This window comes from Leucopleurus acutus, assembly GCF_964270905.1.
Source record: "Leucopleurus acutus genome assembly, chromosome: 16".
Taxonomy (NCBI): domain Eukaryota; kingdom Metazoa; phylum Chordata; class Mammalia; order Artiodactyla; family Delphinidae; genus Leucopleurus; species Leucopleurus acutus.
Genome location: NC_139158.1, coordinates 56,155,902 through 56,180,802, shown reverse-complemented (window position 1 = coordinate 56,180,802; position 24,901 = coordinate 56,155,902). Strand labels below are relative to the sequence as shown.

Sequence of the window (24,901 nt, the reverse complement as noted above, 5' to 3'; positions counted from 1 at the left end):
CCAGTGTGGTAAGCTGAGCCAGTTGCGGGCGGGCGCAGGAAGTTCGCCATGTGCTCACTGCCTGGTAAACAACCAGGTAAATACTTAAGAAGCACTACCTCAAGAAACGAGGTCACTCAGGATTTTTCTTTGATTGCAAATTTCAAGCCAAATTCAATAAAAGTCATTTTTATCAGAAACAATTTAATATTATTAATTAGAATTCAACAGAGGGGGCCTGCCAGCTGCTCTTCTTACTACCTTCAGCAATAACTTAAACAGGAAAGGCAGCATTTGGCCAGGGGATCTAATCTTCCCCTCTGCAAAATCAAAATCCAGTGGACATTCAACATGGCAACTCACAGAAAGTCTCCTTAAGCCTTAACTGCCAGATATGAATGGCAACACAACTGCAGTGATTAATTTACCAGGAGGCCGCACCATTCAATATGGCGGCTGTTTGTCACCTGCCCCAGCTTCCCTTCTTCACAAAACAAATTCACTATAACTTAACCCATGGTTTCTGGGCTCTGGTCCAGTAGTCAGTTTTGATAAATAGATTAAGCATTATGTATTTACACTTTCATGGTATCAAGCAATACAAAACACAACCGCAATAATGGTTACTGGCCTTTAAGAGCCAGGACAACAAGCTTCCCTGACGGTGTCTACAGCTTTACAAATGCTGGTTCCTTTCTTAATGGGGGATAGGAGGTGAGGGACAAGTAATAGGGATGTAAGGTAAGAGGGTCACATGGAAAAACACTGATTTCAAAAATCTATAGTCAATAACATTAAATAGGAATAAAATCTTGTAATAATAGATACACACAACAATAACTGACATCCACATGTCAGCAGAACCAAGACTCCCATAAACACCTGCTTGGTGCCCTCATGGGCACTCTATACCCGTCACACCAGCCAGGAGTGAGAAATGCCAGCTAGAGTGTCTCAGCTACTAGTAAACAAAAAGAGGCCAATATGAGATGTGCTGGCCCAGCTTGGGCCAGGGTGGCACCAAGAAAGTGTAGTTGAGAATCAGATACTGATTTCAAGGTACCTTCCCTTCCCGTCCAATCCCCCAATTTCCATTCTAATTATATCTGTACAGACTTTACCCATGCACAGATTTGGGGATAGGGTAAGCATGTCACTGTTTTCAACTGGCCAGCAGCCACCTCCTACAGGAGTATCAGGGAACACAGAATCTCATTTGACAATGCAAGGATACTGGTGTCCCTTGACCAGAGGAGGTCTTTGCAGGTGAAGGTCCTGGTGCTTCCAAGCACAGAAAGCCCCTGGACCCTGGAGGTGGCCTGTAAGAAAGCTAGCACAGGGTATTAGAAGGGGACTGAAAACAAGGAATCGCTGTGGGCTTTAAGCATCCACTCCCACGGGAGGACAGGAACTTCAAATTCAGTGACCATGGCCAGCAATGGATGCTCTCAAGGGCAAAGGGTCAAGGGCTTAAATAAAAAGATAGGTGAGACACCATATTAGACAGGATCACAACCCACAACAAAAAAGCTACTTGTAATCTGTCTTAGCTCTGGGGTGGACAATGTAAATGCAGATCTACAAACATATATGTTACTGCTTGTTACTCAGCAAGGAACTACAGGTTCATGCCTCACTGCGGCTGGGCCACAGGGCGAGCTACGGCTATACTGTGGCCTGCGAGTCTTCATCTGAACTCCGGCTGTTAGTGCTCTTCCTGAGGCCTTTCCATGTGTAACCTGCAAAGGTTGGGCTGATGGGTAAGTAGCTGAAACATCTGTATTTTTTAATAATGTTCATGCCAAATGGCAAGTCGTAGGATTCCATGCCATCAAGAGACTTGCTCCCTTTGCCCACGCCCTTCTTCCATTTCCTGATTCCCCTTTCCTCTAGAGTACCTGTGGAACACACACACACAACAAAACAAAAACAGAACAATGGAATGTTTAGTTAAATAGTTCTACCAAGAATTGAGATTCTCCACTGCTGCTGTCTCATAGATTGAAAGGAATGGGATGACACAAAGAACACTTGAGGAGTAGTTGATGCCCAATCCAGAAATCTAAGAATCACTAATCCCTCAAAAGAACCACTTCTCTCTAAAACGCTGATCTGATCTTGCAAAATGGGGCCCAGAGTCATTATTACATCTCACAATGCCTTCACCACTTGGTCATTGCACACCCACCCACCACTCATCCAGACATATCACTTTTTATACTGTTTTGCTCCATTTCGGTGGGTGGGGGGGTGCATTTGTCACATATTCCCCACTTGTTGTGCTCCTGTGAGGATGAATTGCCACTGGCATAACACTCCTGGCAATTCTGTACCCTGACAGATGAGTCAGGGAGAAAGATCTGGACCTACAGGGTTCAGCAACTCCTGGACTCCTTTTCAAAAATCTTTCCAGTGCAGAGAGGAGCACTGGCACCTGCTTTTAGCTACATGGGAGCCCTAACAATGTACTTCTCTGCCTGAGCCTGGGTGTTGAGCTTGACTCTATGGTGCAGGGCTTAGGAACCTCTCACATATAAGCTATGCCCTCCCATGGGCATTTCAGTAATAACATTGACTTTAATTTCCATCTGCCTGACTCCTTTGTCTCTCTCTCACTTAGTGCTGACTTAGGAGAGAAAGAGGATGTTACTGGCCTCCCACAAATCGAACACCTTCCACCTATTCATGTGTGTGATTCCTTCTGCCAGATGTGTTCACCCCTCGCGCCCCTAGTAACCTCTTCTTGATTGAGGCTTTTTGGAGGTAGGTTACGGGCAAAATCTCAATAAAACCTTCAAGCTCCAGAATAAACATCATCCTTCCTTGACAGCGGATGAATCTACCAGTGCGTCCATGGCAGCACTTTACAACGATACAAAGCAGCCTCCTCTAGGAAGCTGGGAAGGCCACAAGGCAGGGCCGACATCACATCCTAGTCCATCACCCAGCACTTGGCATAGAACGCACCAGCTGTGAAACAAGGGCTATGGGTGTTGGAGAGAGAGCTGCCTCCATACATCTCTCAGGCACTGGTCCTGGCAGTGGCCTGCCTCTGCAATGACTCATTTAAAGGACAGGCTCCACAAGGAGAAGTGCTGCCCACTGGTAGCAGCTGGCTCAGGAGTGTGTGAACAAGTCAATGAAAGCCAAACTGCAGAGCTCCAGGCAAGGTTGAGCAGAAGGGCAGGCAGCTGGAGCATGCTTAAGGCATCCCGCTGCCACTTCACCATATGCAAGGAATTCACCTGCTTTTTCTTAAATGTAATTCAGCAAGAAGAAAAAAAAAAAACTAAGTTTATTAGCAAAAAAGTGATTCATGAAAGGTGGCTGAAAGTGTCATCTTAACCACTTTAGAAAAGACAGTTTTAACCAGTGATTGCTTTGAACTGATTCACTCTTCCTGCTTCCCACATTTATTTGTCAAAAAAAGTAAGTCACATATGTAATAAGCATGTTTGATATATACCACATACCTGGGATGGTGTTATCCAAAATAAAAGCCACACAGCCTCCTACAAACATAGCAGTTGTGAGAAGAACATTCAACACTTGATCGATTCCTGTTATCCCTGAAAATGACATAGCAACTGGTCACTGCCAGCCAGAATAGGCCTGCTCTTGACTTAGAAAGGAACACTGGGGTGGACACTAATTGCCAGTCCGTCAATACAGTGCATAAAAGTGTAAATTTCTGCTATGCATGTGTAGATAAATTTTTGCCAGTAACATGTTAAACTACTATGAATGCTTTCAACAATAATCAAAAGTTATCTCCATAAGGAAAATTCCTAACAATGGTTCACAGATGATAAATCTAATACAGTGAAGTTCAACCTGTAATGAACTATGAAGACTTTGGGGGTGGAGGGTGGTGTTGTTTGCAGATTAAAAAAAAATCAATATAAAAGATGGCTGTTGTAAGGCTGAAAATTTTACAAAGTGAATAACAAGACAACAAAAATATTTGTGGGGTCAGCAATCAAACGAAGGGCTTCAGAATTCTGGGTTACTAATTAGTGCTTAGCTTCTTTTAATTAGGAGCAACTTTATTTCTAAAGATGTTATCACATGAATGAGATAAATTAAGACAGAAGTTCACACACTTTCTATATTTAAAAATATAATGATCCTCAACAGAAAAATAACATGTTTGGTGAGAATATGGAGAAATAGAAATCACTGTGTCCCACATACCTGGTGGGAATGTAAAATGGTTCACCTGCTATGGAAAACAGGTGGTTAGGAGTGCAAAGGGCTTCCAGATAAGCTTCAGTCAAGTGGGATTTAAATGAAAAACATAGATGAACATTCAACAAAATGATTCCTGAAGTTCTAAAGTACCCTCCAACTGGTGATGAGCTGTTTGTGAAGTGCTGGCTGTGGTTCTAACTTCCCCACAAGATTCAAGGCCTGTTTTCCCTACCTGTGACGAGAGGGTTCTGTCTGAGGTAACTTGGAAGGACAAGCCCAAAGAAGATTGAAAATCCAAGCACAAAGAGGTTCCGGGAAGAATTTAAATCGATGAACTGCAGGTTAGAGAGTCCAACAGCTGTGATCATTCCTGGAGAGAAAAACATTAGACCACAAGTTCCATTATCTCACCTATGGCATGGATGACAGATACACTGTTGAAGACAGACTCCCTACAATGTCCTTTCTTGGTCCCATCAGAAACAGGTTGGGAGACTGTGTAGTGACAGGACAGGGACCAAAATGTGACCACCTGGGTCTCTGATCCAAATGACCCTCGGCCTAGGCACTATTTGGGCCTAAATAAGGGGCATAAACATCACACTATGCTTTTTTTAGACCAGGCAAAAAACTAAGGACATTGGCTCTCCCTCAAAAACTTGATTCAAACAATTTCAATTACATTGGGAAATGCACCCAAATATCAAGTCCCTGATTACTATAGCTGAATGGCACAGAGATCAAATCGAGTCCCATCATAAAAATGGTCAGTTTTAAATGGCCCAGAAGGGAAGATACCTGAGTTTAAATCAATTAGAAATGGCAACTAGAGGGAATAAAATTTAATTTGATTTTTCCTAGCTCAATTATTCTACCTTTAACATCAACTCAACTCAGAAAGTGATATATTGTTTATATGTTTTTAAGGTATATCCTTTTGTATTTTAAAAAAGAAATTTATCGTTACCTTCAATCTCACTGAAGGGATTCCTTAGCAAATGTGAAGAAAGAAAAGGAGCCTGAGAAGGAAGCCGGCTATCAAGGAAATGGAATTTTACCAAAAAGAGTACAGAAGAGGGCGCCAAGCACAGGATCCGGGAGCGAGGCGAAGAGGGCACTGAACTTTCCAATCATGCCTAACGCCAGCATGAGTGCTGCACCGTACTGTATCACCCGACGACTGCCAACCTGTGGGACACACAGAGGGCAGAGACAGGCGTTAACCTTGAGGCCCTCCAGCAGCACACACAACTACTCAGGCCCCGCGGGAAAATGTGACAAAACCCACAGACAAAATCTGGATTACTCTTAAAACTTTTAGTTAAGAGGGTTCAGTCTCATTTCACAATGAGGATTGATCTCAATACTCTAAACACATAAATATTACTATAAACACAACTAGAGTAAAAAGATTACCACCACCTTTCCTTGTTCCCATCCCATCCGGTTCTTGCCAGAAGCTGACTGTTCTGCTCTCCTTGACTACGGGGATCCTGGGGCTCAGCCTTTGCGTCTCCGAGCCCTGGGCAATGTCACCTCAGTGTGCACCTGCTCCTGCGCTCTGGTCCTGGGTTTCTAATGCCCACAGTCACTGGCCAGGATGATCTTCTAGTGTCTCAAATGCAAAAACTACACTTGGCTCCTGCTTCTCTTCTGGGTTCTGGCAAATCAGACAAAACCCCCAAACATTTCTGGAACTACTTTTCCTCCTGGTGTATTACTCATTAGAGGTGGCACAGCCTGGAGACCAAAGAGTGCAGGAGCTGCCTGGCTCCTGTCTCTGCTCCACCTCTTAACTATGAGACAGGCATTAGCTTCTCTGGGTGGCAGGATCCTCATCTCTGTAACAATGAACGGTGTGCTTCTGCTTTGAGGATTAAATGAGATGCAATATAAAATAGTCTGAACAGCACCTGGGAAGCATTAGGTTATTTGACAGCCTCCCACCTGAAATTGCTGCCTCTGGCCTTTCCTCTGCCCACATGTCCTCTCCACTATGATGGAGTGACCTCTTTAACATCGTGACTTGGGAGGTCAGTCCCCTGCCTAAGTCTTCGGGTTCTCATCCCCCTTCTGGCCAGTTCTCAGACACATCCTTCAAAATACGACCCCAATGCTACCTCTTCTGCAAAGCCTTCTTTGATTCCAAGGCTTGGCTTCCCCAACTCTGGACTTCTGCAGCACCATGTAAAGCATTTCCCATGTGGTCCCAACTTTATTGGTTAAGCTTGATCTCTGCCTTCTAGAAGCGTTCATCTAGTCCACTGTCACCCAGGTAGCGAGAGATGGAGCTAGCACTGGGCTCAAGAATCCTACACTGTTGGCCCCTACTCTGTGCTGCCTCTCCCAGGAAAACATCCTGAGGACGTAAACTGGATAAAAGAGGTTCCAGAAACGGAATAGTGTCCACAGGGCTTTATGTATGACTTAGTGAATAGAAGATGGCTACTTAAATTTTAAGTAACTAAAATGAAATGAAATGTATAAGTCAGTCCGTCAGTTGTACTAGTCACATTTCAAGTGTTCAGTAGGCATGTGTGGCTGGGGGCTCCCACAGGGGATAGTGCAGGTACAGAACATTTCCACTATTGCACTGTTCTACTGGATGATGCTGGGCTGGACCTTCCGACAGCTTCTCAATGTGCCCAAAGGTCAATTTCAGAATAAGAATTGAAGATTTTACTGAGCTGTCCAGCTAGAATCAGTCACAGCTGACACTGGAGCCTAGCGTCCATTACTCCAATTTACAGTTCCTCCCATTATACCACCACTATGTTCAGGGGAGCGGTAAAAAGGTCATGCAAACTGGCAAACGGAGCAAAAGTGACTTACACTTGGCTGTAATACATGATTAGGAAGGCTTTCATTTACAAATAGCTTGTTTTTCAGCATTTTCAAGGACCTACTACGTGACCAGCACTTGGGAAACTGGGATGGGGGGCGGTGGTGGATACAAAGATGAGTAAGTCACAAGCTTATGATAAAATAATTGTACTGTTGCAATTGTTATGTTGCGTGGGAGTCCAGTGGGAAGAGAAAACTCTGAAAAGTTGGGGAGGGTTCCCTGGAGATGGTCTTGAGGCATGAGTTAAGAGAAAGAGCAACCAGACAGAGGGATCCACCTCCCAGCAGGGTCAGGCCAGTTAGGTGTGCAGGGGGGAGGGCTGAGCTGGCCCTAGGGATGCCTGAAACAACAAATCTTTTATGAAAACCATGCAAGGAAGGCTGATCTGCCTTAGATGCTGTCCAAAAAAAGCAGCAAGTTAGCCATTCTTCTGTTCAACAAACATTAAGTGAGTGCCTATTACACATTTCTGTTCCAAACACCAGAGACACAGCCCTAAAAATCCCTGCCCTGCTGGTGCTTACATGGAGCCTTCACATCTCCTTTCTCCACTCCCTGGAATCACCTCCCAGACTCCCTTCTGATCTCCTTCCTGAACTGTGGCTTTGCCTAGGGCCACTGAAAAATCGACACTGCATTTCTGACTTTCCAAAGTGTTCAACAGGGTGGTATGCTGCAGAGGAGAAATGACCTCCCTCTGGATACCATCAGAGAGATAGTCCAGCCAGGGAAGATGGTGTTTACTCTTCCTAGAAATAAACTTAGGGCTAAATATCATATAACAGTATCTCTATTTTGCTTATTTAAGCACATGCTAAGTGTTTTACATCAAGTTATTAATTCCAAAACCTTGTGAGTTGTCTTTATAGACAAGGGTATAGAAACTCAGAGAGGTGACGTTTCTTGCCCGTGGTCACTTTAGGAGAATGTGATGGAACCAAGGCTGGATCCAAAGCAGCCACCTCCCTACCATGTCATGCTGCCCTTCTCTGTGGGACAGACACTGGAACACACTCAGCAGAGAAGTCCTGCACATGGAATCCAACCCATTCAACCCTCAGAACTTCAGAACACACAATGGGGTAGGCAGCCTCAACTCTGATCAAATAGTTAGAATGTCCATGTCTGTACATGGAACGCCATAACTGGATAAAGGATAGCAAACAGTGGAGTTGCCAGGAAATGGAGGTAGATTCTCTGGAAGAGCCACATATCACCCTCTTTCTATTTGTTCTGGAAGTCTGATACAATGGTCCAGACAGTGGTGTCTGGAAGAATTTCATACAGTGATGGAAACGTTCTGTATCTGTGCTTTCCTGTGGCCACCAGCCACATGTGGCTACTGACTACCATATTAGATAACACAGATCTAGATCTAGAACTGTCAGATTTCAGATCTGAGTTCTAATCAGAAAATGACTGTCCCAAGTCCTTCAGCTGGACAAGAGGCAGAATACTGCCTATAACCTTGTGCTTCCTTTTTCCTGGGCAGGAATCTTCCATCAGCCACATGGCTCAGGCCACAGAGAAGTTTCTGGTGCAAGTCCTACTTCCCCACCCCAAGGCATCTGTGTAGATGGCTCAATTATACCCCCTTGTGAGTCAGGGCAATGGAAACCAATTCCAGGGCTGATATTGCTCTCAAATGGATAAGGCCTTTGCCTAGGGTAAATGGGTCCAAAGGGATTCTGAGGTAAGATCAATTGGCTCAATTAAAAAATGCGGGCAGGGTGCCTTTTCAGAATAAGCTAGCACTATCAAAATCATAATAAAGATAATTATTCCCCAAACCATCTCAGTCAAGTTTTAGAAGGAACCTTAATGACAGCACTACTTACTCCCTACAGTGACCTTGGTTAAATTATGTGATGATGTGTTTTAAAAAGGTGCAGAAAGGGAGCTGGCTTGTTAAACTGTTTCCCCAAGAGTCCCTCCATCTATAATAATTTTACTACTCTGTTATTTTGGATTAGTTATATGTCTACAGGCTCATGGCAGCAAACTGGCTAAAGAGTGAGTGGCTTATGCCCCATTTGGTGCCCATTTGACCCTTCCCTTAGCTCTGTATGCTCAGCATCTGCATACAGAGCTCAGCATCTGCTCTCACCATGGGCAGCAATAGGACCCAGGCATCCTGGAGGAAGTGCCCATCAGGCAGCCCTCACATGTCATGTGCCAGGAGCAACAGGCAGCAGGTGGGGCCACCACCAGCACACCTGAGGCTGAGCTCTGTGATGGCCTGGCCAACTTACAGGAAATCAACCAGCATGTCAGGCTTGCACAGTGCATGCCCTGCTCCCTTTCACTTGGATTTGCAGTTACAATTAACCAAACTAAGTATCTGGTTTTTTATCTGGTTATATAATCTTGCAGAGGGCTGGAGGAGGATTTCTAATTTTAAAGAGGTCAAACAGTTCTAGAAGGCTCCAGCCCACCCCCAAGTTCTCAAGTTCAGGAGGAAGACCTCTGACTCATGCAGGCCACCCTAGATGGTGAACCAGTTCTAACGGTGTCTAGCTGTGCAACATACAATGGCCAGGGCCGAGCTGCATTCCTCAACACCCTGGGCAAACAGCAAGCTCTGGCCCAAAGCAACTGGGATATAAAATTTATTTGCTAGTAAATTTGAAAGGCCAAGAAGTAGCCTCCTTTTTTACTGAGGCTGGATTGTGGTGTCTGTGCTTGGAGTGGGGTGGGGAGGAGAGACAAGTGGGGAGGACTTCAGACCCAGGCACTGCTTCAATCTGAGTGACTCGCTGTGGCTTGTGCTGCCACTTAACTCCACAACCGATTTCATCTGAAAGAGAATGATGCTGCTGCAGTTTGAAAACTGTGTTACTGTAAGGTTGATTTATTTGTAATGAGTAATATAATTTCTCATCTAGAACTAGTGCCATCTCCTAACTGGTCTCCTGTTTCTACCCTCTCTCCTGCCCACCATGTTCTTCTTTCATCATAGCAGCCATAGTGATTCTTAAAAAAAAAAAAAAAAAATCAGATCAAGTCACACCCTGCGGCCCCCTCTTCCACGCGGCCCCTGGCAGCCTGTAGGGCTGCAGGACCTGGCCCTCAGCTACCCCAAGAACCTTATCTGCTCTTACCAGGCCCACTCCCACTTCCCTCTCTGCTTCCTGCCCCACTAGCCTCCTTGCTGATCTGCAGAGTGCCAGCCTGCTCCTATGATAGGCTTTGCACTGGCGGTTGCCCTGCCGGAATGAATGCCCCTCCCCAGGTACCTGCACAATTCCCTCCTTCAGCTCCATCAGGTCTTTGCTCAAAGTCATCTTCTCAACGAGGCTTAGCCTGACTACCCGATTTAACACTTACCCTCCTGATCCCCCACCCTGCCCCATATTTCTGTCATACTTATTATGCTTACTATTTATTGCTTGTCTTCCTCTGCTAGTATCTAAATTCCATAGACGATGGAGATATTTCTCTTTTTTATTCACTGATGTATCCCAAGTGCCTAGAACAGTAGCCTGGCAAAGGGTCAGTGCTTAATAAAAATTTGTGGAATGTATGAAGGAACAGCACCAGAGTGCCTGCCTACCCAGGTCAGTCAAGGCGAAAGAGACCTCTATCAGCATTCCATAAACCCATCAATGAAAAAATAAGAGATGGGGAAGAAGATGATCTCGGAATTGGAGGCCATCCTTTTGGAACTCACAGTGGCCAGACCAATCAATGAAATGGATCAACATTTAGAGGCCCAACCATTTAATTAGAAAAATATTTGTACCTTAGTAATTCCCAAAACTCCAATGTTGGGACTGGATGAAGTAGAGCCATTCCCAGTACCAAATATGCCATCGAGAACACAGGAGAGACCCTCCACGAAAATCCCCCTAAAACGTAAAGGGATGGGGGAAAGAAAAACATTCATTCCATGGGAGAAATACTCTGAAATACACTCTAAATGGTTGTGACCCAAAGGCAGGGTCCACAGACCTGAAGCCTCCACACTCCCCAGGAGGGTTTAGCAATGCAGACTCTCAGGCCCCATCCCAGATTTGAAGACCTGCATTTTAACTGTATTCTCCATGCTCATTCAACGTTGAGAAGTACATCTCTGAACCACACATCAGACACAAATGTTTAAAAATTATTCCAAATTAAAAGATTTTAGCCAGAAATATAAAGTCATTTGTTGGAATCTAAGACAAACATGGGTCATCCATTGATTTGATTCCTTTCCTATTACTATATAGTTTTATCAGAAAGGAAATGCTTTGTAATTTTGTAAACATTAGAACTTTTAAAAGAATCAGTATGTAAGTAATTTACTCATATGCAATAACTCCATTAGAGAAAAACAGAAAAACCAGGACTCTAAACCCCAACAGAACCAATGCAAGAGGTGCTAAGACACCAGCCCTTTGGATCTCATCACACACAATCCCTTCTGGAAGGGCGGCAGCTGGCTGGGAAAGGCGGAATGATCTGGGCTATTTTCTCTTCTCTGCAGCTTCCATAGGGCCCAATTTGCCCCCAGCATCCAGAAACTAAAGACCAGATGTGCCGAGAATATAAACCCCACAGCTCATAAACCTCTAGATTCTACAGACTTCATTTATTCCTGCTGATATCTCTCTATATATGAATTGTAACTGTGAATAGAACAGCTGGGAAAACAAGAAATCAAAGGGGACAATACATCCATGACCCAAACCAAGCACAGAACAATGGCAGTATCTGGTACTTGTTTTGGTGAGTTTAAGGTCTGGAGTGATCTCACAGAGAATGTCTTATACAACTGTTACCATGAGGAAGAAGGGTGGGAATTCTGCTCCATATTATGGATGAGGAAAATCAGGGCAAAATGGGGGCAGTGACGTGTCCAAAACAAACAGCCAATAAAGAGCCCTGGTGCTTGGCTACTTCATGTTGAAACTCTTGGTTATCCAAACCAAAGAGCAAAGTATGAGGCGCTGGGCCCGATGAAGAGCTCGTTTTTTCTCAGGAACGCACCTGTTTATTGCATGGATGGGGGGCGGTGGGGCACAGGACAGCCTTGCACAGGCGTAGTAGTCCCCGATAGACTCGATAATACTGGCAACGACCGCACTGAGCATGCCGATGACACCAGCCGCAGAGATGGTGGGCAGTCCCCATTGAACTAAGGAAGGAAAACAAGCATGAAAGCCTCATGAACTTTCTTAGAGAGGCAGGCAAAAGTTTTCAGGACGTTGAGTCCTTCAGTATGTTAGAGGACTCTACAAGATCCACTCAGATTTTTGAAGCTCATGGAAACTATTTATTTTTACACCTAGGTCATCAGTGCACTATATGCCTGGGAACAGTTTCTGAGTTGGATGAAGACAACCATAACCAGGATTGATCTGCTTTATTTAAAAGAAGAAATTGTTTGGCTGGAAGAGGTGGGTGCTTCTCTTCTTGCTTCAAAGCCACACTCAGTGTCTGTTAAATTACAGTTCAACACAGCCTGCTTTGTTGGCATAGGAATTTGTATGAAGAGGATTTTTAGCCCTGCTGTGCAAGCATGATACAAAATAGTGCTCCTGCCCAGGGGGTGGCGTCAAATGAAAAATCACCAGCTAAATTTAAATCCCAACAGTAAAGCATGGCACAAAGTATAGATAACCCTTCTCTAGTATAATTCCAGCACTTTTTTTTTTTTTAAGTAAACCATGTTATGGAAAATTAAAGAGCTTCCTTTAAGAAAGCAAAGCAAAGTCCCCAGGTAGCTTCATTTTGAGTATCCTATCCAGATTTAATTTTTAGTAGGGTTTTTTTTTCTTTAAAAGTATATCTATTTGGATACCAAAAACCATTGATCTTATTTAATAAAAATAGCATGAGGAACCTTCACTGTTAGAACGAATAGACTTCTTTGTAAAGTACCTAGACCTTCTTTCCCTGAACCATTAGTTATAATAGAGCTACTAAATAGAAAGGACAGTGAAAAAAGAAATGTATAAAATGTTATCTTGTGCAGGGGCCAACAGTGTACTGAGGGATCAGAACACTAAAAGATCTTGGAACCAGTGCAATGATTAGACTTCAAATGAAGGCAATCCAAACCAGGTCACAATGAGTACCAGTTACGAAGTCAGGAAGTAGCACAGTCCCTATCCAAGAAGGGCCTGGAGAGCAGGAGACAGGTGGAGAGGGCGTTCTGGGTAGGCAGCAGCCTGAGCATCAGTGGATGGATGCAGCTGGGCAGGAATAGGCTAGTGCTCAGCAGAGGAGGGTGTGCAGCATGGGGCAGGTAAGTTTGGAAGGCCTTGACCAGCCCCCTGGAGGGGTTTGGTCTCTGTCTCATAGGTAATGGGAGCAACCAGAAGTTTGGGAAGAAAAAGATGACATGTAAAGTAAGATGTGCAGAATATGCCTGGAGTATATGTGTAGACAGAACTTTTCCTGCCTGGAGCTCACTTTACCCTGTGGGAGCTGACCAGGGGGTGCAGAGGCAGCCTGTGGTCAGGGGTTCAAGGTGCAGACCCACCAGCAACTGGCTTGGTCAACATCTCGTCTCTGGATTGGTTTGGAATGGATTCTTCTCATGAAGATGATTTCTTTATCAAGCAACATTTTGTGTTTTCTAGATAACCTTTTATATGGTTACCTTTGCTGATGTAGCACTGTGGTTTCATTTTAGTATCTTGATTTTGGGGGTTGGATTTTTGTTTCATTTTGCCATTTATTATTTTTCAGAAATTGCCTTTTATTTTCTGTCTTTTTACTTTTTTACTGCTTTCTTATTTTTTTCCCCTTTGCCTGAAGTCCTTATTTTAAAAATATTTATTCCATTTTCTTCAACATTTAAAATTTGTAATCTTAATTTTTGATCCCTTTTCCTTCAGATTATTTATTTAAATTTTAAACCTGCTGGCTTCCAGCCTTCTATTTAAGTCTGTTATTTCATCTTTCCTCTTATCTAGAAGCTTTAATTTATTTTGTTACTTTATAGCAGGTTTCTCAACTCGGCACTGTTGACATTTTGGACCAGAAATCTGTATTTTAACAACTAATCCAGGTAATTCTTAGCATATTAAAGACTAAGAACCACTGCTCTAGATATATGAAAACTTGTCTCTGGATTAAGCCAAATCATTAGAGAGTACATAAGACTACATCCTCTGGCTCTGGAAGTAGCTCTTTATCTAGGGGAGCTCTGGCAATAGAGAAGCTGGTGGCAGTCAAGGGCTGTTGTCAAGAGGAGCCAGACAGCACTCTCTGCTGTCATGACATTAAGGTCCTGTCCAACTCAGTTATGCCTCCTTGTGCATGGGCCCCATGGTACCTGAGCAAAATCTCTCTGGTCTTTCAACACACACACAGCTGGTTCTCCTGGACACCCCACTCTGTGTTTCTATTTGTGCTCATCTTGGGAGCCACATGCACAGGCAGCGAGGACCACCCCGCATGTGCCGTGGGGGCTTCCTCCTACCTGCCCTCCCATGCCTCCCCTGACTCCCTCACCAATCGACTTTTAAACTCACTTTATCTCAGATTACATGTATGTTTATGAACCATGTACTGGGGGGGAATGGGGGGACGAATTTGTGTATACATAAATACATACTTATACCATTTAAGCTGATGAGAATGTTTTTTAGAAAGACTAAGCTTTTTACAGTGTTTGTAAATGTGTCAAGACCAGAAGGAACAACTGCCAGCATCCTTATCATTTAACATGCTTAGAACATTATCTTTTCTTTTTTTTCGGCCATGTCATGGCATGTGGGATCTTAGTTCCCTGACCAGGAATTGAACCCGTGCCCCCTGCAATGGAAGCACAAGAGCCCCAGCCACTGGACCTCCAGGGAAGTCCTTAAAACAGTTATCTCTAACCCAGTCTTAACACCCTTGGCTTTTCCTCCTTGTCATAAAATATGAAAATGTAACTGCTGGACAGGGGCATAAATTGGCACAACCCAACTAAGTTCAGGTTTCCATTCTAATAAAAACCTTAAATGCCAAGAACAGACTCTTTACAATACAACAACAAGCATGCAATCATCACTGGGTTCACACCAATCACTTTCGGGGCTGGGGTCTAGAAAATGCTACACATGAATCCAAGTGATACCTCACAGATGGGGATTGTACATCCCTGCCACCTGGCCAAGAGTTACCCAACACCGAAATTATAACGTAAGATCCATCGTCCATCCATTTGTGAATGAATATTAGTTTACCTGACAGCTGTGACCAAATTAAAAAAAAATTATAGCTACACATTAAAAGATTATACAAACTCCATCATGCTTGAGCCATCTGCTAATCTTCAGGCCCCTCCCACTCAAGTCTGTTCATTTCAGTGGCTTGGGTACTGTGCAGCTCTGTACTTGCCTTTCTAAGCAGCTGCCCTCAAATCCTGGCCACCAGAGATCAAATCTGGCAAGAGACCCCTTTATGTCTGGGATTTTCCCTTAGTGGAACCAAAAGAAACAACCAGTATACCTGAGAAGGGAGCTGGTTAGTCTCTGTGTGTTAATTATGGCCCTCTGGGGACAAAGCCTCCTGCCTCCCTTTTCTGCGGTCTAATCCTCTAAGGGCCAGAATGGTAAGACTTCCAGGGCATGCTCTGGGACAAAGAAGGCCTTTCATGTTGGAGAGCCTCCTGCCAACTTCCAACTCCTCTAGGTTGGGCCCTTGTGGGCTCCTGACCCCTCTTGGCCACCAGAATACTTACATGGGTATGGGACCTTAAACCACGGGGCTACCAGAAGCACACCCTGCCTGGCATCAGTTCGAGCGTAGAAGCCGTACTTCGCGCTATCAGGAGGGAAGACATCTGTTACTGTGAAGATGAAGCAGAGCAGCCAGGACACAAGGATGGCCAGGATGATCTGAAGTGGTCAAAGGAAAAAGCTCTGTCAGGCCAACAGAAGTGGTGGTTGTTGGCAAAAGACGCCTTCCTGCAGTCGGAATATCATACCCCAGAGCCCATCATCATCAGTACTTTGCAGAAAAAATACATAAGGGATCTGCTAAGAAACTATTCCTTGAATGGAATCACATTTAGAGAGAGCAATTTTATGTAGTAAAGTGATTTAGTCCGAATCTGGCTAGTAAAATAAGAATAATGGATAATGGGCCTGAAAAGGCCACATGGAGTCAGACCTCCCTCAATTCCAAGGACAATCAATGTCCTCTCACATACTGCTAAAAGGACTCCAGCATTGGAAACTTCCACTGCTTTTAAATTTTAGGTCCATGGTGATTTGGGTGGTCATTAGTACCCTGATATCATCACACAGACATGGTCCCCCCAGGATGACCTGCTTAAAACCCCTCTTCTCATATAAACATTTTACATATGAACCAAAGGCAATATTGCCAAAAAAAAAAAAAAAAAAAAAGGTGACTACTCACAGGGAACATTTTGAAAAGCTGTAACTTGTATGCAGTCCATCCTTTCTTGGATTTGTAAATTGGGAGAGGAAATTTAACATTTCTGGCATATTGAGAAAACAGTAATACTAGGAAAATTGTCCTGAGGAGAGAAAGAAAATGATCTAGGTTAAAGGCTGTTATATCTGTGTTAAAAATAATACTCAAATCTTCAATGGCAAAATTGACCACACGTGTTCAACTCATTTCTCTACAAAGCTGCTCGTCCTCTATCATTTGGGAAATCATATTTTTTGGAAATGATTTTTAGATCTTAACATTTCTAGATATGGAAATGAAATTGTCATGTAAATGCTTTCGCTAAATATTCCTTAATAGAATAAGAAAACCCAAAGAATGTACACACTGATAGGAAAATCTCACACTATGTAAGGGAAAAAAACAAGATGCCAGATACAACATACTGCACAGTATAATTACAACTATAAATTAACTAAAAAGCAGCTACCACACAAGAGTGCATGTACACACACACATGCATGCATACAAACAGGTAAGAAGGACAGGATCCAAAATGCTCACAAGGATTGGCTTCAGGTGGCAATGTGATTTGTGACCTTTTTTCCCCCACTTTTCTGTATTTTCTGATTTACTTGTAAGGAACATAAATTACTTTTAAAAAGCAAAAAGTAAAACTTCAATATTTAAGAAAGCTATATACAGTAGAATTCAATATTAATAATAATATTCCTGAGAGGTTTCTGTGTCAGACATTACACATAGGTCTTCCTGCCCATCATCCCAGCCTTCTACAGCGGCTTCTATAACCATCCACTTTACAGAGAAACAAAGCCAGCAGTCCAAGATCATGCAGCTACGTGGGCCAGAGGTCTAGCTCTACAGCCTGGGTTCTGAACTACCTTGCCGCACTGTTTGTGAAGGCAGGGATGCCTGGGTTGACTCAACAGTTTCTCTCTACCGAGTTCCACACTCTTGACCCAGGTACACTGAATGCTGCAGGAGGCAGGTCGGCTGGTCACCCCCCTGCAGCAGGACCCAACACAACCTCATCTGTCTGGTGCCCCATGTGTGGCAGGTGTGGGATGGCTTCCCACCGCTGAAATGATGAAGGAGTACACAATATGTCTCATCACCCATAGGGACTCATTCTTTCCCTTACAACCTGAGGTAGAGTTGGCAGGAAGAGTTGATTCTCAGTCAAAGTTAAGCTTAAATGTTCCTGGGCGCAATTCTAATTGGTGAGATGGAATTATCAGTTTCATTAAGAGCTGGTCAACTGCAGCTTCATGGTCACATTCCACCTGAGGTGTTGACTGCAGCCAGCCACCACTCTACCATCTCCCCACCTATGCAGGCACTTTGCTGACCTGGTACCACCACAAAGTCATCAGACCAGTACCAGTTCAAGGATGAAAACATAAATGGTGCCCAAGTTATTCCAACTCCCCCAGGAAGGTGAAGTTTAACAAAAACCAATATGATAATGAGGGATACTAAAACAGGTGTATTTTAAACTTAGACCAACGTAAAATTTTCATGTCTTAAAAAAGTTATTGGTTTCCTTCCAAAGTATATACTAAAATCCAAAAAAGCCTGGTATCTATTATTACTGTTATAATTATTGCAGACAACATCCCACCTGACAGTTACACCTGCATTATGGTGTTCACTTTTCAAAGCACGTTTAAAAATGGAAAGGAAACACATAACAGAATACAAGGAAGGTTACCCAGATCTCAGGCTCAAATATGGCAACTGAAATTGAGTAAGTGAACTGGGCAGGTGAACACTACTCTTCTATTTTTATCCTCAAATACACTTGTGGGGCAGGTAGGGCAGGCAGCCCCACTGCAGAGAGGCAGAAGCAGAGGCTCAGCAGTGGGTGATGTGTCTGAGTTCATAAGACTTGGCCTAGCACATAAGGGACAGGATCTGAGCCCGGATCCTCAGGCCAGGGTTCTTGTCCACCACATCAGGTGTTTTCCATCTCGTTACATTTTGTTTGTTTGTCTACCTTTGTTTTTTTTGGGTTTTTTTTGGTTTTTTTAGGAGTGTGTGTGTGTGTGTGTGTGTGTGTGTGTGTGTGTGTGTAGGGGTGTGTGTATATGGGGGTGTGTGTTGTGGTTAGGAGTGTGTGTGTGTGTGTGTGTTGTGGTTAGGAGTGTATATGTGTATGTAGGGGTGTGTGTATATGGGTATGTGTGCTGTGGTTAGGAGTGTGTGTGTGTGTAGGGGGTGTGTGTTTGTGTAGGGGTGTGTGTATATGGGTGTGTGTGTTGTGGTTAGCAGTGTGTGTGTGTGTGTGTAGGGATGTGTGTGTATATTGTGTGTGTGTGTGTAGGCGTGTGTTATAGATGTCTGCCTTTGTTTTAACTTTACCTATATTATGCAAGCAATGCATACTAAGATGTAGAAAAATTATAAAAGGCTGATAAGCAAAAAGAGACAAAATCTTGAAGACTACTCATCATCTCACATTGGGCGATAAGCATGCAGCATTCTGGTCTATCAATTCCCAGGGCTTTTTAGAGCAGCGGTCCCCAACCTTTTTGGCACCGGGGACCGGTTTTGTGGAAGACAATTTTTCCACAGACGGGGGTGGGATGGGGGGTAGATGGTTCAGGTGGTCATGTGAGCAATGGGGAGCGGCAGGTGAAGCTTCGCTCACTCGCCCGCCACTCCTGCTGTGCGGCCCGGTACCTAACAGACTGCGGACCAGTACTGGTCCGCGGCCTGGGAGTTGAGGACGCCTGTTTTAGAGCATGTCATCGGGTCCCAGGCACCAGGATTAGAGAAGAAGACAGGACTATCTGATGTCATCCTTGCCCCTAGAGCACAAACAGGTCATCATTTGGACCAAACTCGAATCATACTTTACATGCTGCTTCCCAACTAGCTTGCAGCTTCAGTTAACACCCTCACCTCAAGAGATGGCAACCTGCATCACCACCTTAGTGGCTGCTTAGCATTCCATCTACTGGATGTACCACATCTTATTTAAACATGTCCCCTAAGGTACGACATTGGGAGCAACAGAAACAACTGCTATGAATCATCCTTCTCTGGCACCAGTCTGAATGTCTCCTTATGACAAGTTCCTAGGACTAGAACAGATCTGTCAAACAGTGAACACCTTATTAAAAAGTGTTTGATACAAACTGCTAAATATATACAGAAAGGTTGGGTGAATTTACAATCCCACACAGAGACCAATGTCCATCTGCTAATGTGACCAACAAAGGCTTAATTTCCAAAATATACAAACAGCTCATACAACTCAATAACAAAAAACCAAACAACCCAATTGAAAAATGGGCAGAAGACCTCAATAGACATTTCTCCAAAGAAGACACACAGATGGCCAACAGGCACATGAAAAGATGCTCAACATCACTAATTATTAAAGAAATGCAAATCAAAACTACAATGAGGTATCACCTCACACCGGTCAGAATGGCCATCATTCGCAGTGGTTAAGAATCTGCCTGCCAATGCAGGGGACATGGGTTTGAGCCCTGGTCTGGGAAGATCCCACATGCCATGGAACAACTAAGCCCGTGTGCCATGGAGCAACTAAGCCCGTGTGCCACAACTACTGAGCCCGTGTGCTGCAACTACTGAAGCCTGAGCGCCTAGACCCCATGCTCCGCAACAAGAGAAGCCCCTGCTCACCACAACTAGAGAAAGCCCATGCGTAGCAACGAAGACCTAATGCAGACAAAAATAATTAATTAATTAATCTTTTAAAAAAAAGAATGACCATCATTAAAAAGTCTATAAAAAACGAATGCTGGAGAGGGTGTGGAGAAAAGGGAGCCCTCCTGCACTGCTGGTAGGAATGCAAATTGGCACAGCCACTATGGAGGTTCCTCAGAAAACTAAAAACAGAGTTGCCATATGACCCTGCAATCCCACTCTTGGGGATATATCTGGAGAAAACTCTAATTCAAAAAGATACATGCACCCCAATGTTCACTGTAGCACTATTTACAATAGCCAAGACATGGAAATAACTTAAGTGTCCATAGATAGATGAATGGATAAAGAAGATGTGGTACAGAAACTAACACGATATTGTAAATGAACTATACTTCAATTAAAAAAAAAACACGTACACTTAAAAAAAAAAGATGTGGTACATATATGCAATGGAATACTACTTAGCCATAAAAAAGAATGAAATAATGCCATTCGCAGCAACATGGATGGACCTAGAGATTATCATACTAAGTGAAGTAAGTCAGAAGGAGAAAGACAAATACCATATGATATCACTTATATGTGGAATCTAAAATATGACACAAATGAATTTATCTATAAAATAGAACAGACTCACAGACATAGAAAACAGACTTGTGGTTGCGAAGGGGGAGGGGGGAGGGGAGGGATGGACTGGGAGTTTGGGATTAGCAGATGCAAACTATTGTATATAGAATGGATAAACAAGAAGATCCTGAGACTTCCCTGGTGGTCCAGTGGTTAAGACTCCATGCTTCCACTGCAGGGGGCACGGGTTTGACCCCTGGTCGGGAAACTAAGATTCTGTATGCCACGTGGCACAGCCAAAAAAAAACCCCAAAACAAACAAACAAACAAAAAAATAAAAAAACAAGGTCCTACTGTATAGCACAGGGAACTATATTCAATACCCTGTGATAAACCATAATGAAAAAGAATGTGTATATAAGAATCACTTTGCTGTACAGTAGAAATTAACACAACATTGTAAATCAACTATACTTCAATAAAATAAACTTTTTAAAAAAAGAGTGTCCATTTGCTACTCACTGCAACACAGGGTCTTATACTTTTAAATCCCTACCAACTTCATCAATTTAAAAAACTGTATCATCATTTATTTTAATATTCATTCTTTACACATGAGAATAGGTATTTCAGCATTGTTTGCAACAGCAAATATTTTAAACAACGTGCTTGAGTATCAACTGGGGAATGGTTTAATATAGACTATTTCATACTACTTAACATTGTGCAGTTGTACAAAGAATGAAAAAGACCTAAACACATTGTCTTGGAAATGTGACCCCGACAAATTATTGGGATGAAAAACAAATTATAAAATAATGGTAAAGCTGTATATGTGCACGTTTGTATTTCTGCATCAATAATATAAAATATGGAAGAATAAATACTATATTTTTGTTAGTTATTCATGAGAAGATTTTTTAGAGGGATGGGGGTGTGTGGGAGGGACCATTACTTTACTTTAGATTTCTCTGTTTAATTATTAAACCTCAAAATCCTAGAATTTCAATGAATTTGGGGGTACAGACAAAATGAGACTTTTCTTGAGCATTTGGTGATGGTACATGGCAATTTATTACACTATTCTACTTTTGAATAGGTTCTAAGTTATCCACAAGAAAAGTAAACAGAAAATAAATATTCTCAGGAAAAACATGGGACTTATGCATCATGTTAGAAATGGCAGGTACTGGTTCACCACATTTCCTCTTCCCTGAGAGTCTGTCTCTAAATGCCACATCTACTGGCTGACTCAGGAGCCCATGTTGACCCACCACCAATACCCCCACTGCTAAAGCGTTCCATATGAATATACAATTTGATAACCAGGGAGGGCAACCCTTTTTAAAACACTAATTGGTTTATTTGTATTTCTTTTTTTCTGTTAAGTGGTTGTTCGTACAATACCCTTCATTCACTACTCCACCAGGACTCTCTCTCCTTTAAATTAATTGGTGAAACTCTATGAATTGGGAACATTAGCCTTTCTTGTGGAGTTTGTTATATTTTCCCAGATTCATTTAAAATTTAGTTTCATTGGTTTTTGATATGAGTTTTAAATTCATCAGTAGTAAAATCAATCTTCCTCTTTCCATATCTGCTTTATCTAACCTGTTTTTTTATGATTAAACACTTATGTAGGTTTCCTTGTAGCATTTTCATGGTTTTATTTTCTGTATGTTAGTAATTGAAATGTATTTCTGATATAAACCAGAAATCTAGCTTTTTTCCAAATAATTATCTTCCTACACAGTTCTCCCATTCCTCACTGATTTTGAATATGACCTGCCATCATATACTAAATATTAGTTTTTTAATTGGTTATGTTTCTAGCCTTCCTATTCTGCTCTACCAATGTCCACCCTGTCTCAGGTCACAGTGTTGTTATTAAATTCTGGAATGTGTTTTAATTATTGTTAAGGGCAAGTCATCATTTCCTTCTCCCTGACTTTCTCTGTATTGATCCATATTATTTTATTTTCTTGTCTTACGCATTGGCTACACATCCAGAACAACTCTAAATGATACTGATAATAAACATGCTTATCTCAGTTTCTGATTTCAATAGGCAGGCCTAATTTAAGTCTTTCACCATTAATGTATGGGGCATTTAAAAATCTTATTTATCACTGCTAACAGTTTGCAGTAGGGATACAGGTTGAACTTGATCAATTTTTAAAAATTTGTCACCATGATTTTTATTAATAAAACCCACCAGAGACCTATAATGAATTTTATTAATAAATTTTCTAATATTTAATCATCCTTGAGTTCCTGAAATGATAAATACATTGCCCTTTTATTATATTATCTATAGCGGCGTTTTCCCAAACCATGTTCCAAGGAACATTCTTTTCAGATTATGTTTATAGATGTAGCACTTCAAAAATTAAGTATGTGCAGAGCTGTCTACTAAGGCTCTTTTCTGAAAGTTTTCTATACACTTACATCTTAGAGATTGCACGGAGCCTTACAGTAGACAAAAATGTTGAGCTTTAGATGCTACTACCTGAATATATTTGCTCAGGGTTTTACACAACCCCAGGAAAGAAAAAGTTGGTCCAGGATCTCCCTTTTGCATTAGCTCTGTCAGGATTTGCCATTAGGATAGAACTGTGAAGTTTCCCTTCTTTTTCAAAGCTCCAGGAACAGTTTAAACAGTGCAGGAATTCTCTGTTCCTTGAAGATGTAATACACTCACTGTCTAATCAATGGAGCACATCCTTTAGGAATGAAAGTCCTTCCACAACATCTTGACTTTTCTTCCCATGGTCAGGGGTGTGCTCACACCTCCCGACCCTCCCCCTTCACTTATTCACAATGTTCTCACTGAACGTCTGCCCTGGGACAGATGGTGAACCAGGTGCTGTCGGTGCCATGGTGACTGCCCTCATACAGCTGATATCCCAAGCACAAAAGAAGAGCTCTGGAAACTAAAAAACAGGAGAGCAGAAATAAAAACCTCAATGGAAGGAGTCATAAAGCTGAGGAAAATTCCTATGAATACAGAAAAAAGATGAAGAGATGGAAGACAGGAGAGGAAAGTTAAGAGGACGACTTTGGGAGGACCAACATTCTAGAAGTTCCAGAAAGAGAGAGACAAGCAGGGATGGAGGGGAGGAGGGCATTTTTGAAGTAATTCAAGATCATTTCCCATGAACACCTGAGATTCCAAAGAGAAGAGGCCAAGAGTGCCAAGCCCGAGATGTAAACAGACCACCAAGGGGCAGCATGTGAGGTTTCCGACATCGTGATGACAAGACCTAAAAGCTTCTAGAATTCCAGCAAAAGGAGGAGACAGAAGAGGTGGCCTTGAAGACATAATGGCCAAGCATTTTACAGGACTGAGAATGGACAGGAAGGGAACAAAAAAGGAGCTGGAGACCAGTTTGGAAGTGATGGCTGGGAGTGGTGGCAATGACAGTCCAGAGGATAGACTGGGGATTTGTTTGTTCTGGAGGTAGGACAGAATGATGGGTTGTACGTGGGGAATGAGGAAAAGTGAAAAAAGAAGGATGACTGCAGGGCTTCTGGCTTAAGCACCTGGGTGTGTGGCTGTGCCACTGAGAGGACAACAGAAGGAACTGGTTTGGGGGCAAGGAGGGAATGAAAAGTTTGGAGCTTTCTTCCTTTGAAGTTTGAAATGTCTTGTGTAACAGCAAATGGAGAGGGCAAGTCAGGGGTTCGATCTGTAAGTCTGAGTTCAGAGGCCTGGGCTTCAGGTTCCTGTGGAAGCCACCAGCATAATGCATGTCTGTTGATGCCACGAACTGGATGAGATGTCCCAGGGGAAGAGCATGTGGACAGGAGGAGGCCCAGGACCAAGTTCTGAGGAGCCCTAATATCCAGATGTCAGGGGGAGAAGGAGTCAATTTTGATTATTTATCAAATGAAACAGCTGGGAAACCACCTATTCTATTATTCTTTTTTTTAAGTTTCGGGGCAGGAACACAGATTCAACACATCTTCCCTGGAGCTGCAGTTTTATCCCTCTCTTTGTGCGTGCATTCCTTTCTCACCTTAATTAGCCCTGCCAGAAGCCTATCTATAGTATATGTTTGCCATTCTCCAAAGAACCACCTTTGGGATGTATCACTTCTATTTGTTTCATGTTTTTTGTATCTTTACTAATTCTTTCCCCTGCTTTCACTGTGTTCATTTTTTATCATGTTTTTCTAGTTTCTGGAGATAAGCTCTTCATGTACTTCATTTTTATTTGACTTTTCTTGAGAACAACTGACTGCTCTGTGTGACCAGTGCTGTTATCGTCATCAT

The 24,901-nt window shown here is 42.8% G+C and overlaps 1 protein-coding gene across 1 annotated transcript in view; it reads right to left on the bottom strand.

Annotated features, from left to right (window-relative positions):
• Positions 1 to 342: 342 nt before the first annotated feature.
• The window catches only part of SLC23A2 (solute carrier family 23 member 2), a gene marked incomplete at its 3' end in the record, with an annotated part of 147,621 nt that continues 123,062 nt past the window's right edge, over positions 343 to 24,901 (bottom strand). Inside the window, exons 9-16 of the mRNA XM_082856961.1 lie at positions 16,361 to 16,481; positions 15,678 to 15,834; positions 11,987 to 12,134; positions 10,758 to 10,863; positions 5,229 to 5,358; positions 4,403 to 4,540; positions 3,453 to 3,548; positions 343 to 1,877 (exon numbers count right to left, since the gene is read on the bottom strand). Coding sequence (XP_082713087.1) covers positions 1,645 to 1,877; positions 3,453 to 3,548; positions 4,403 to 4,540; positions 5,229 to 5,358; positions 10,758 to 10,863; positions 11,987 to 12,134; positions 15,678 to 15,834; positions 16,361 to 16,481 — 1,129 coding nt within the window. The remainder of the gene's footprint in view (positions 1,878 to 3,452; positions 3,549 to 4,402; positions 4,541 to 5,228; positions 5,359 to 10,757; positions 10,864 to 11,986; positions 12,135 to 15,677; positions 15,835 to 16,360; positions 16,482 to 24,901) is intronic.